General features: G+C 45.0%; 1 protein-coding gene across 1 annotated transcript in view; it reads right to left on the bottom strand.

Moving 5' to 3' along the window:
• The window catches only part of macrod2 (mono-ADP ribosylhydrolase 2), a 1,280,596-nt gene that overhangs the window by 96,696 nt on the left and 1,169,070 nt on the right, over positions 1-14,830 (bottom strand). Inside the window, exon 10 of the mRNA XM_038806992.1 lies at positions 14,488-14,569. Within this exon, the coding sequence (XP_038662920.1) occupies positions 14,488-14,569 (82 nt within the window). The remainder of the gene's footprint in view (positions 1-14,487; positions 14,570-14,830) is intronic.

The following is a 14,830-nucleotide window of genomic DNA, read 5'->3' as shown; positions in this document are numbered from 1 at the left end:
CTGTTGACCTCGAAAGGTTCTGGAAGACATTAGTGAATGGCCTCCATGCTTTGTGGAAGCCATCCGCTGACCCTCGGATAATGAATTTGATCTTTTCCAGGTGGAGATGTTCTGTCAGGTCTGCCAACCAATCTGCAGCTGTGGGTGGGTGGGTACAGCATTCTCTGGCGGGCAATTAGGGAAGCAAAGGAAAGGTGTCGGCACTTGTCCCCATTAATAGTTCAGACCCGAGGGGCCAAGCGGCCTACTCCTGCTCCTCATTTTTATGTTTTGATGGGGACCCTGCAATATCATCCAGATCCCAATGCAGCCAGCTGAATCCAAATGCTCACCGAAGACATTCTGTTGTGAAACCTGATGCCCCCCCCCAGCTGTGTGAAGGAAGAAAGAATTGCTTTGATATAGCACCTCTCGGCTCCTAAAGCACTTTTCAAATTTAAAACTTATGTTCATTGTGACCTCATAAAACGAAGATCGAGTCTCTGCTGTCCCTGGGCTCCACCTCGCCTTCTTTTATTGGGCAGCACGGTAGCACAAGTGGATAGCACTGTGGCTTTACAGCGCCAGGGTCCCAGGTTCGATTCCCCGCTGCGTCACTGTGCAGAATCTGCACGTTCTTCCCGTGTCTGCGTGGGTTTCCTTCAGGTGCTCCGACTTCCTCCCACAGTCCAAAGATGTGCAGGTTAGGTGGATTGCGCATGCTAAATTGTCCTTAGTGTCCAAAAAAGGTTAGATGGGGTTATTGGGTTACAGGGATAGGGTGGAAGTGAGGGCTTAAGTGGGTTGGTGCAAACCTGATGGGCCGAATGGCCTCCTTCTGCCCTGTATGTTCTATGTTCCCCCTCCCACATCCCGTCCCCCAAGTAATTTTGCTCGATGGAGCCCTCATCAAGCTAGCATCCCCACCACCCCATGGTGGCCTCTGGGCTGCCCAACCTCAGCAGGCCTGTGAGCGGCTCGCTAGACACTTGTTTCAGGAAGAGAGCTGGATGGCAAAATTCAGATGAAGCCAGGCTGCCCAACTCATATAATCATAGAACCACTACAGTGCAGAAGGTGGGCGTTCAGCCCATCAAATCTGCACCAACCCTCTGAAAGAGCACCCCATCAAGGCCCACACCCCCACCCTATCCCCATAACCCCACCTAACCTTTTTGGACACTAAAGGGCAATTTAGAATGACCAGTCCACCTAGCCTGCACATCTTTGGACCGTGGGAGTTGGAGGAAACCCATGCAGACGCGGGGAGAAAGTGCAAATTCCACACAGACAGTCATCCAAGGTCGGAATCGAATCCAGGTCCCTGGCGCTGTGAGGCAGCAATGGTGACCGCTGTGCCACCGTACCACTGTACCGGGCTTTCTCACTGGAGCACCCCCCCCCCCCTCTTATGACAAGAAGACTTTGGCTAAGAAAGGTTCAGTGGAATAAAGATACACTTGTTGAGAATGATCTTTTTTATAATTAAAAGCTTTTGTTAATTAGAGCAACACATTCACAATCCTTTGCTTTCTGTGGAATTTGCTACAAGCCCAGAGGGTGAGGAATGTGTGGATTAATTTCTAATGCACTCGATGAAATTAAACTCTCAGCTTCCTGACTCAGTAGTTGGTTTGCCAATTGGGTTTGGACATATTTCCGGAGATGTCATCATGTGGTTCCTGCTGCTAACTGACCCACTCTCACGCTTGCATCATTGGTCCATCCTTGTGATGCCCACCTGTCCACTGCCAATCATAGAGCCAAATTTTACCCAATTTATTACCTGACTGGAATATGCTGGACCGTCAGTGAAACGGCCTCTTTTCTGCATCTCCGATATTTTCCATAGCCAGCAGACTAAATTGATTAACGAAAATACAATTTTAAAAATTCCTTGCTGATTTTTTTTTTCCTGGAGCTCTGTCTCTAATTCTTGGAGACTCCAGAGCAATCCCGGAAGGATTGGTAATCCTACTCTGCAGTCTTGCTAAATATGCCAAATAGGAGTTCTCTGTGAAGTTGAAGCCTTTCAATCACTGATCCAAACAGTCAGCGTTTTGCCAACACTACTTAGGGGCCTGAAACACTGCATATAAAAGGCAGGGAGGGATTTGACACCAGATTGCAATTTCTGAGGCTCATTTCTGAGCAAATTTTACCGTGCTGTAGTACAGCGCTGATGTAGCATACAAGTTAAGGGATGTGATTTTACTGGGCATGACCAATGGGTTAGTACATAAGGGAAAGGTCGGTTCTGAGTTTTGCCTCTTGTCCCAATGTACAGTTTGTTGTACAAACCAGCGTTGCTCAGATCTGCTTGCACACTGGGAGGGCTGGCAACCCTCCAGGATTGGCCTCCAGTCTCCAGCAATTGAAGATCAATCTCCAGGAATTGCTGTGTGCAACCCGAGAGAAAAATCATTGGGGCATTAAAAAAGATGGTTTAGTTTTCATTTTCTTCAAACATTTCTCTTTGTCACACATAAAGATATTGAAAATGTGGGGGGGAAAAGGCTATCTGACTGACAGTCAAGCATCATCCAATTGGGTCGCGAGTCTTTTTGCTTTCCAATTGGCGGAGGAAGGCCATGCGTCACAAGGATGGATGAGTTGGCCGATTAATGGCTGGAGTGTGAGGGGGTGAGTCATGTGATGAAACCTCCTGGAATATATTGAATCACAGTTGACAATCCCGACACTGATCTAAAACTCTGCACAGCAACTATAGGTAAAACAATAAAGGACAACATCAGAAAGTCAGGCAGTAGAGATTTATAGTCTTGCAAAAGGAAAAGCACTTTGATTATACTGTGCAATTTGAGGAAGAATGCATTTCTTGATGAAAAGTCCAATAATTAACCCATTTAAAGTGATACCGTTGTGCAATCACTATACTTGATGAAAAACACAACATTTTTAAAAGAAAAATCTCAACTGCTGCTGGAGGAACGATGAGAAATATTTTTTCTTGGTTCAATAGATCGTCATCTCTTCAATCTTTCCACAGATTCCAAACATTTTGTTTCTTTCTAATTTATTAGCAGTAAGCGTGATTACCAGTTTTGTGCAGATGTTGCAGGATGCACTGTGTGTCCACAGCCATTTTCAAATGCCATTCTTTGGAATAAATTGCTTTGGTGTACAGCACAAGCTCTACTTCCTGACAATATTAGCATTTTGTGCAAAAGCAAATGCTTAGGTTTATTATTTTCCAGGGAATACTCACATATGTCTTTCTTGTCACATTAGTTGCGTGCAACAGCAGAACTCTTGTGTGTTAACAGTGACTACCCTTCAAAAATTACTTCTTTGGCTGCATGATATTTTGGGTATCCAGAGATTGTGAAAGGTCCTAAATTAATGCAAGTCCTTTTTAACCCATACTTTTAGCCACGTGCTTATTACTCTACTGAATTTTCTTTTTTTCTTCTGCTTAACTTCCAACATTATCCAAATTGTCTTCTACCCACAGGGCAGCACGGTGGCATAGTGGTTAGCACAATTGCTTCACAGCGCCAGGGTCCCAGGTTCGATTCCCGCTGGGTCACTGTCTGTGCGGAGTCTGCACGTTCTCCCCATGTCTGCGTGTGTTTCCTCCGGGTGATCTGGTTTCCTCCCACAGTTCAAAGATGTGCTGATTAGATAGATTGGCCATGCTAAATTGCCCTTATCGTCCAAAAAAGGTAAAGTGGGGGTTACTGGGTTACGGGGATAGGGTAGATACGTGGGCTTCAGTAGGGTGCTCTTTGTAAGGGCCGGTGCAGACTCGATGGGCCCAATGGCCTCCTTCTGCACTGTAAATTCTATGATTCTATGATTCTCACACTTCTTTGAATCAATGGCTGGATTTTCCTTTTGATTTACTAGTCATCTGAGTTATTTTTGCAGTGTAAAACTGCGTTTTAAAAAATTATTTAATGGGATGGGTGCATCGTTGGCCAGGCCAGCATTTATTGCCCATCCCTAAATGCCCTTGAGGTGTTGGTGGGTGAGCTGCCTTCTTGAACCGTAGCAATCACTGAGGTGTAGGTACACCCACAGTGCTGTTAGGGAGGGTGTTCCAGGATTTTGTCCCAGCGACAGTGAAGGGGTTGCAATACATTTCCAAGTCAGGATGGTGGGTGGCTTAGAGAGAAACCTCCAGATGGTGGTGTTCCCATGTATCTGCTAGCCTTGTCCTTCTAATCATATAATTTACGGTGCAGAAGGAGGCCATACGGCCCATCGAGTCTGCACCGGCTCTTTGAAAGAGCACCCTACCCAAGCACACACCTCCACCCTATCCCCATAACCCAGTAACGCACCCAATACAAAGGGAAATTATGGTTCTAGATGGTAATGGCTGCGGGTTTGGAAGGTGCTGTTGAAGGAACATGTGTTCAAGTCCCACCATGTCAGCTGGTTGAATTAAAATTCAACTAATATAAAGCTCCTCTCAGTAATGGTGACCATGAAACTATTATAGATTTTTGTAAAAACCCATCCAGTTCACTAATGTTCCTTTAGGGAAAGGGAATCTGCCGTTCTTACTCGGTCTGGCCTACATGTGACTCCAGATCCACAGAAATGTGGTTGACTCTTAACTGTCCTCTGAAATGGCCTAGCACGGCACTCAGTTCAAGGGCAATTACAGCTGGGCAATAAATGCTGATCTTGCCAACAATACCCATGGAAGAATAAATTAAGTGGGAATGGATGAACCTCCAATTCCATTTTCCCCCAACTATTGTTGCAATGATTACAACCACTACATAAAGCAGAAGCTGATGACTTTTGCTGTAATGGAGTGGCAGCAGCTTGCATTACACAAAGAAGGGGAACTGATGTTCTCTTCAGGTGGACCATGCCCTCCATTTCCTTCCTAACAGAGTCAGAGGAACAAATTCTACAGACTGGCAGGCGTCCCAAAACTGAAAAAGATAGATCAAGACGCTGAGTTCATATGTCACTGGGGTCTTTCCAAATCCACCACCTTCGAGATTAATTAACTGGGTCAGTTCTCTGCCGAATGACATAAGCCTAGTTTGCCAAGAAAGCCCTCTGTCTCATATTCAAGGAAAGAAACAGTAGTACAAGAGAACAATGCACTTCTTCCTTTGAGTGCATGAACTCAAACTTGCCGACGATGAAATGCTTCTATTCCATCGGCCTGAGAGTTATCTCAGGCTCATGTCCATGACTGAACATTACAGGTACCCTAGTCTGACTGCTACTTCAAGAAAGAGAGTTTGCATTTACATTGTGCCTTTCATGACCTCAGGAAATTCCAAAGCTGCAGCCAATGAAGTACTTTTAAAATGTACTCACTGATGTTGTGGAGGAAACACAACAGGCAATTAGCACACAGAAAGCTCCCACAAGCAGCAATGTGGTAATGATCAGATAATCTTTTAGTGATGCTGGTTGAGAGATGAATATTGACCAGCACATGTGGAAATCTCCCATGCTCTGTTTTGCAATAGCAACATGGGATCTTTTACTACCGTCTGAAACTTTGGTTTAATGTGATCCTACTACTCAGCAAGTCTTTCTGGACTTTTTCATCATGCAACATCTCCCATACCAGCACTGATAGTTATACTCAACTGGGCTTCAAGGCTTTGAGTTATATCCTGCAGCTACACCTTATGCCTGGAGTAAGGCTTCCAGAACACAGGGTACCAATAGATACAACATAAATGAAGCCCATGTCAGTACAAGGAAAGTAATAGAATCGACTACAGAAAATCTGAATTCTTGTTTTTGGTGGCTGGGTTAATCTGGCGAAACTCTGCAACTCAGCCCATTAGTCGTGTTCAATATGCAATCAAGGAAGGCTTTCAGGAGGTTTACTGGATTGATGAGGATGAGGATGGCCTCCATCTTCCCAGAAGAAGGTGGTGCACAGGAAGAGCAAAATGTGGATCAAGAATGCCAGAAAAAGAACCCAACTTACAGTGCAGTGTTTTCAATAAATAAAGTTGCTTCACACCTGCAAGTTCTCCCTTGAAGTACACACAAAGTCCCTTAGTGTCAAAGAACTCCTGCATAAGTTACAGTTCTCCTGGTCTTTCCTTACCATCAAAAAACTGCAAGTATAAGCGGAAATGAACCAGGAACACCAAAAAGTCTAAATGATTCCAAACTAAAACAATTTACAAATTTCACCTACTCTCCACAAAATCCAACAGGGAAAATTAAACGAAGCCTATCAGGGATCATTAGGGGACCTGATAACCCTGTTTCATGAATATGAAAAAAAATAACATCGTGATTTTCTAATGGGATGAATTACTCATAAAAGATAGCATAATCAGAAAATAAAGGCCGAGAAATCTGGCCGTCCAATTCAATTTTTCAGCCAGTAAATAGCCTCCTAAGCCTCAAACGTGCAATCTGCCATATTTGTAATGACCAAAATAATCAGATAGAAGGGTGGCACAGTGGCGCAGTGGGTAGCACTGCTGCCTCACAGCGCCATGGACCCGGGTTCGATCCCGGGTCACTGTCCGTGTGGAGTTTACACGTTCTCCCAGTGTCTGCATGGGTCTCACCTCCACAACCCAAAGACGTGCAGGTTAGGTGAATTAGCCACGCTTAATTGGAAAAAAAATGATTGGATACTCCAAATTTATTTAAAAATATGATCAAATAGCAACTTCAGATCTACAAAACTGGAAGGAGAATAATCAGGTGTCTCTATTTAGTTTATTATTGCCATTATTAATGCGCATGGCCATTCAATTTTACAATTCCAAGATCTGAACTCGGTAGTGTAAATGTTTACTCACATTGGCAGCTATAAATCCTGCTAATAAATAACTAACATCTGATCAATTTTAACACCATTGACACCACTTGCAGAGTACATGTTTTCTTTTTTATTCTTTCATGGGATGTGGGAGTCAAGTCACTGGCTGCGCCAGCATTTGTTGCCCGTCCCTAATTGCTGTTCGTCTGAGTGGTTTGCTCGGCCATTACAGAGGGCAGTTAATAATCAAACACATTGCTGGGGGTCTGGAGTCACTTGCAGGTCAGACCAGGGAAGATGGTAGATTTCCTTCCCTGAAGGACATTACTGAACCAGTTCTTACGATAAATGATGCTAGTTGCCATGGTCACCATCACTGAGACCAGCTTTCAATACCAGATTTTATTAATGGAGTCTAAATTCCACCAGCTGCCGTGGTGGGATTTGAACCCATGTACTCAGAGCATTAACCTGGGCCTCTGGATTACTAGTCAGTGACAAGTAAATGATCCTCTTCCCCCATATACAAATATATCAATCTGCGTTAGTGTGAGCAACACAAAGCTGTATTGTATTGCTGCTTTTTAGTGACCAATAGCTGGATACAACATTCCTGATCCAAGTTTTAAGGATGCATGCCATAAATTTTGTGATTTCTCACATACCAGTTATCCCTGCTTCAGGCTGCAAAGATTCCAATTGCCTATAACGTGCAGCACATATAAAGTGAACCAGAGATAGCCAGACATATTGTATCTCAGTTAAACTGCACATCTGAAATATCATTGCTTATTAAATCAAAATCATTTACTGTGTTCCGTGGCCCCTTTAAGCTGGCAGCCCTGGCAGCCCATGTGACCAGCTCTGATAAAGATTGCCTGTGGGTGCATGAAACATGGCCAGTAGTGACTAAGCAGGGGGCCAGGCAGTTTGGACCCGCAGCCGAGGAGCTTAGATCCATACTTGAGTGTTCTGTGCTTGTATATACCAGCCTTCTTTTGTTAATAAACCCCTTTGTTACAACAGGAATCCTCCAGAGTGTTGTCTCGAGCCACTACATTGGCGACGAGGTAACAGGTTGGATCACAGCCTACAGTCTTCGTGATTCAAGGGGGGGGAAGAAGGAGCATTTTTTAAAAAAGACCAACAAGAGTCAGGAACCATCAACTGAGACACCCAAAACCGGAGTGAAAATGCCTATTATTGGTAAAATAGACCAGTCTGACCAAGGGGCAGAATATTGGAGCCAATACATCGAACAGCTTTGCTATTGCTTCACTGCGAATGAGATCACAAGGGAAGGCAAGCAGAAGGTGATACTTCTGACAGTTTGTGGGCCCCAAACTTATAATTTGATAAGGAAGCTCATGTTCCTGGAGGCACCCAGTTAGTCAGGTTGGTTAATGAACATTTTAAACGCAGGCCCTCGATCATCCGCCAGCAGTACAAATTGAATTCCGCTGTTAGGGACCCTGAAGTGTCCATCTAAGCCTTCAAAGCCAGACTTCACCAGATCGCCGAGCACTGCGAGTTCAGAACTGTGCTGAGCGACATGCTGCATGAATGTTTACTTTGTGGAATCCATTATCTTAACATCCAAATGAAGCTCCTGGCTGAAATAACTATTATGTTAGAAAAAGCAATCAAGATGGCGCAGGTGACAGAGTGCACCAAAAAAGGGTGGCGCAAGGGGAAGTCAATCAAGTATGGGGAGGTATGGCCGTGAGGGGGCGTCAGGATAAACAGGTACAGCATAAAACCAGATACACTCAGGACTGGACCGGAGTCAAAGGACCTGGAAAAGAACACGGTATAAACCTAAGACAGAGATGGACTGTTAACAATGTGAGGGGCGGGGACAACCCAAACAGACTTGCCATGGTCGTGAGTATATGTGTTTCCTTTGTAATCATAGAGCCTATATTCAAGCACATTGCTGTGCAAGGCAGAACACGCCATTGTAAAAAAAAAACAGCAGCAGCAGCAGTCCACAACGCCAATGAATCAAGTGGAGAGGAGCTCTGAGGAGCAGCATTCAATGTACTGCCTAAATGTAGTCCAGGTAAACAGGACAGCCCTCTTTGAAATCATCCCAAGTGGAAATGGAAATGAAAAGAATGAAAATGAAAGTTGACACTGGAGCCTCAGTTACAGCTGTGGGGCAGCAGACCTTCAATTAATAATAATCGCTTATTGTCACAAGTAGGCTTCAATGAAGTTGCTGTGAAAAGCCCCTAGTCGCCAAATTCCGGCGCCTGTTCAGGGAGGCTGGTACGGGAATTGACCCGCGCTGCTGGCCTTGTTCTGCAATACAAGCCAGCTGTTTAGCTGACTGTGCTAAACCAACCCCAGTTTGAAAACCCACACAAAGGCAGGGAGAATGTGCAAACTCCACACGGACAGTGACCCAGAGTCGGGATCGAACCTGGGACCTCGGCGCCGTGAGGCCGCAGTGCTAACCCACTGCGTCACCGTGCTGCCCTTTATATTCATAAAGGAGCACAAACTTGAAACTTGAGCAACACCATGGATAAGATTTCGACTTACACCAGTAAGTCTTATATAGAGCAACACACCAGTGTCTTATATAGAACAAGAGCTCATCACCTCTGGTGTTGTACCAGCCTAATGTGGAGGGACAGGCTACAGCAAATCAAACTCAATTGGCTGTGAAAAAACTTAATTTCCAAAGTTGCGAAGATACAAGGGCGTCTTCCACAGCGAGCTAGGCTGGATCATAGGCAGGAAGATCAAAATGTCTGTCAATCCAGGTTCGACACCCAAGTTCTTCAGAGCCAGACCATCCTCTATTCCTTGCTCAGAAGTTTGAAGCTGAGCTGAAGTAATTAGAACTGGATATAATTAGACCAGTTCAATTTTCCTAGTGGGCAGCCCCCATAGCCCGTCCTCAAGCCGGATCGCTCCACAAGAATTTGTGAAGACTGCAATTTAACCATCAAAAATCTAGGTGGATAGATACCCAATTCCCTAGGATCAAAGACATTTATTCCAAACTGGCAGGAGGCCTTACCTACTCTAAATTAGAATTCAGCCATGCATACCTATAATTGGAATTAAATGAAGAGTCCCAGAAGTTCGACACGATAAATACACATAAGGGCCTATTTCAGTACCTGAGGTCACCATTTGGCACAGAGTCAGCCTGTTCTATTTTCCAGTGGACAATAGAAAATCTTCTCCAAGGGATCCCAAAAGTGATGGCCTATCCAGATGAAGCTTTTGTCACCAGGACTACTCCTGAAGAGCACATTGTAGCCACCTGGGGTGGCCACGTCCCGATTCCAAAATGGACACTCACAAAGAGTGCAGGGAAAAATGGACAGCACTAGAAAAACAAGCAGGTACAAGGTTTCCTGTGGATTGGAACTTGCAGAGCCCAGACAGAACTGAAACTACTAGCCATTAGCATAGTAATGAGCTATCTCCGGGGACAAAAGAGAAACATTTAAACAATCGGTACCAGGGCAGACTCCCCGGCGCCAGTGGAGACTAAAAGAAAGGCAGGCCAACGGTTACCTAGGGCCCGCCCAGCGATCGGGGAATGACCCCGTTATTGGAGAGAATCGATACAAATGATTGGGACATGGTCCAATTAATTGGGACCAAGTCCAGGGTCCGCCCAGAAGGGTGCAAAACCCTTTGCACTATAAAACAGAGTCCCCAAGGTCAGAACACTCTCTGAAGCTCTCGGAAGAACTCTTCTTCTTCACCTTCACCTTGGCATTTGGCTCTCAGCGACGAGAGGCCCGCCAAGCACCAGCCAAGTAATTCTAAGGTCAACGCACGCTACGAGATAGGTGCTCCTAGCTACTATTCTATACCAGTTCAAAGCCAGCAGTATCAGAACCGGACAACGGCCATTGTTCCTCTGACTGAGTGGGCACCCGAAGCTAAGTATAGGCTTTTAGTAGTAGTTGTAGTTTAGCAAGTAGAGTTTGTGCATGAGTAATAATTGACTGTGTGTGTAAATAAATGTGCATTGATTTCAAACTTACTAACTGGTGTATCGAGTCATTGATCAGTATTCGGTTTGAACCTTGTGGTGGTATCAGAAAGATACCTGACGACTCTTGAGCAAAGGTAATTAAAACAGAGCAAATTAAGGAAAGCATAACGAGCAACAACATGTCTTGCTTGAAGAGGTGCTAAAAATGTTCCAGGACATGGGTGTCCACCTCAAACGTGCAAAATGTACATTCCAGGCCTCTGAAGTGATGTATTTAGGATTCCGTGTGGATGCAACAGGTCTACATCCTTATGAGATTAGGGCAATACTATCCCACAGAATGTGAGATAGTACAGAGTAGACCATCGCCTTTGCCTCAACGACTTTCCCAGAAGCAGAGCCAAACTATACTCAAATCACGAAAGAGGGATGAATAATCATATACGGTGTGAAGAAATTCCACCAATATGTGTACGGATGGCAATTTGTTATAATTACTGACCACTGACCACTATTGGGCCTTTTGAGAGAGGACAAACCAATGCCACCAATAGCCTCTGCAAGTGTGCAACATTGGGCCTTACTGCTAACGGCCTACAATTATGCCTTCCAGCACAGACCTGGCACGCAGGTTGCCAACGCAGATGCATTAAGCTGGCACCCCCTACCGAAAAGTGTGGCACCTCCTCCAGTATCCCCAAGGGATCTTCTTGGCGCTAAACCTCTTGGACACCTTGCCACCTCAGCCGGTCACACCCGAAACTGGACCCACTGGGAAGTATTTTATAATAAAAATGTATTTTTACAAAGGGTTTCATTTATAACAAACAAATAAAATAAAATATGATCAAAATACACAACAGTAACATGAAAAAAATGGATACTTCGAAAGTACGGCATTAAAGATAGAAAACAGAACAAAAATGGATGAAAATTAGTCCAAACAGTTGAGGCCCTATTTAACCCGCCAAGATGCACTCAGCATGATCTTCCAGGGCTCACATGTCGTCGCTCCACCACCAGCCATGGGATCTCTCTTACTGGAGTTACGCTGTACACATCCAAGGCAAACAAAGAAGAAGAAGCTGGCATGCAGCTATATATAGCGGCCAAGAATTGATAAAGCCAATGAAGAGATGGCACAGCAATATCACCCCTGTCAGACTCAGCAGTAACTGCTCCATCAGCCAGTGTCCACTCTGGGAGTAGCCGGTTCGCCCATGGGCCAGGGTCCATGTTGACTAAACGGGCCCTTTCCTCAGCAGGATGTTCTTAGTGCTCGCCATCCACGGACTGCCAGAATCCTTTGTGTCAGACCCTTTTACAGCAAATGGTATTTTCCACAGCAGGATGGCCCCATACCACCCGGCATCCAATGGGTTGGCCAAAACACCATGAGGAAACAATAAGACTGACCGCTGCGCCATTAGCTTTCTACTTTCTTGTTATAATACAAGGGGTGGCACAGTGGTTAGCACTGCTGCGTCACAGCGCCAGGGAACCAGGTTCAATTTGGCCTTTGGGGACTGCCTGTGGTGTTTGCACATTCTCCCTGCATCTGCGTGGGTTTCCTCCGGGTGCTCAGGTTTCCTCCTACCAAATGTGTGCAGGATAGGCGGGGTTACGGAGATAGGTCAGGTAGGGTGTTTTTTCAGAGCACCGGTGCAGACCTGATGGGCCGAATGGTCTCCTTCTGCACTGTAGGGATTCTATGAACACAATCCTCCACACCACCACAGGGATCACACCTGTCGACTTGCTGATAGGCTGTTGCCTTAGAACTCATTCAGATTCAGTATTTCCTAATTGTTGAGCAAATGGGAAAATTTAGGAGGTCTGGAAGGACTTGAAGGTCCCCCTGACCTCTTTAATGAACTCTCTTTCTCTTCCCTAATATCTTGTACCGTGTGTATAGAAGCTGAACATAGTTATTGTGTAAAATGTTGTAGGGACTTGGGGGGAATGTGGCAGGACGGCCTCTTTAAGGGAGTGGGTCTGATGGTCCATGTGATCCACTTGAGGCCAATTGCGCGAGGGGGGCATGCAAATCCTGGCCAATAGCGAGTAAGAGCAGGGCTTGAGAGCAGGGACCAAGGCAGTGTGCACCCCAGAATAGAGAGCTAAGACCCATCCTCGAGTATTCTGTGCCTGTATATATACCAGCATTTGCCTTTCATTAAGAAGCCCCTCTCTTACTATTGGGAGCCCCCAGAGTGTTGTCTAGAGTCACCATATTGACCTTTGGCACAACAGATACGAAACACTCAGTTGCCTCTCTGCTGCTCATGGTCAATGTATGATTCATTCGTGTGGTTTTGCTAAGTCAATCGTATATCCATGGATCAAGTCATCAGACATGAAGGTCGGCACCATAAAGAGAGCCATCAGTTTATTCCTTAGATTTCTCTGTGTGGTCTGCAGTCCTCCTCTGACTGCTGGATATCGTATTCACGGCTCATGATGCATCGTCCTCCACATTGAGGGAACCAGACATGGATTGTGCGATCACTTTGCTGAACATCTATCCGCTCCACGCAAACTTCTAGTCACCTGACATTTTACCTCTCTGCCCTCGGTCTCCTACAATGTTCTCATGAAGTTCAATGGAAGCTCAAGGAACAACATCCTGGGCGGGATTCTCCACCGGCGTGATTCTCCGTTTTGCCGGCGCCTGGGAGTTTCCTGACGGAGTGGGGCTGCCCCACAATGGAAAACCCCATTGATCGGCCAGCGTAACGGAGAATCCCGCCGGCGGGTCGTGACAGATATGTGGCGCGGTGGCGAATCCAGCCCCTAATCTTTTATTTAGCCACCTTGCAGCCTTCTGAATTCAACATCAAGTTCAACAATTTCTGATCGCAAGCACTGTGGTGGCACATTAGCACAGTGGTTAGCATTGTTGTTTCACATCGCCAGTGTCCCAGGTTCGACTCTCGTTTGGGTCACTGTCTGTGCTGAGTTTGCACATTCTCCCTGTGTCTGTTATTAGTATTATTCCCATTTATCTGGACAGCAAGAAATGGTAATAATCCCGCTTTTGCCATTCCAACCTAATCTTGACTTTTGTTTATTTACTTGTCCATTCCAATCTCCTTTTGCCTTGCGTCATCAACCTCTTCTCATTTAAACACTCTGCCCTCCACCACTGACCTCGCCTTTTGTTCTTTCCTCTCCTCCCCCCTTCCCCTGCCTCTATACTTGCTGAGAAACTGACACTTCTCTGACATTTTTCACTTCTGATGAAACGTCACTGACTCAAAGTGCCAACTATGTTCCTCTGCCTGAAGACGCTGGATGACCAGCTGAGTATTTCCAGCATTTCCTATATTTATTTCAGATTTTCTGTATCTGCAGTAGTTTGCTTTTGTTTCCTATCCTTTTTGTTGTTAGTGTTACTGACACATTGGTAGGTGGAGGATGAAGACTCATTCCAGAGGGGACTAAACATTTTTATAAGTTGATCTATAAAACATTGTACGCTCTTTGAGATGTGCATACGCTTCAAAATGCTGGTTACAAGATCCTAGCTGGTAAACGTTGTTGTTCCATTGTTATCATCAATTGTTGATTCATTTAGACAGAGATGAGGACATATACTGGGAGGTAGGACGTTTAACCTATATTTTCCTCTGCTCCAAAGTTAATGACAGTGAAGGAAATTAGGAACTTGAGACCCCAATCTACACAGATGGAAGATTCTCATGTAATACCTCTGATGCTGTCTCCACAAGAGTTTCGGCCACACGCCAACACATATCAAACAGTAACATTTCTTGTTTGCAAAACTGCATTTGTTTAAATAACGCACCTATAGGAAAATGGTGAAGCATCTTCTCCTGGTAGATCTTAAGGTCACTTTCCAAGAAAACACAGAAGATAATACGATCCACCTGGAAATAAAAGCACTAGTTTTAATTTTTGTCACAGTAGAAGATTCAATATAATGTTTGAGGAAAAACAGGATATATACTTGAATGGAGGAAACCCGAGGGCGAAGGGGAAAGAGTGTGGAATTAATTGGATAGCACTTTCAGAGAGTCAGCACTGGTATGATGACCAAATGGCCTTGCAAGTGGTATCACACTATGATTTGAAGACTGAGAAAGGAAGTAATTTGCATATATTGCAGAAAAGAGAGATGCATGTTGCCA

Source organism: Scyliorhinus canicula, chromosome 1 (assembly GCF_902713615.1).
Source record: "Scyliorhinus canicula chromosome 1, sScyCan1.1, whole genome shotgun sequence".
Taxonomy (NCBI): Eukaryota; Metazoa; Chordata; class Chondrichthyes; order Carcharhiniformes; family Scyliorhinidae; genus Scyliorhinus; species Scyliorhinus canicula.
Note: the sequence above shows the minus strand (reverse complement) of the source record. Positions and strands in the feature narration are given on the sequence as shown.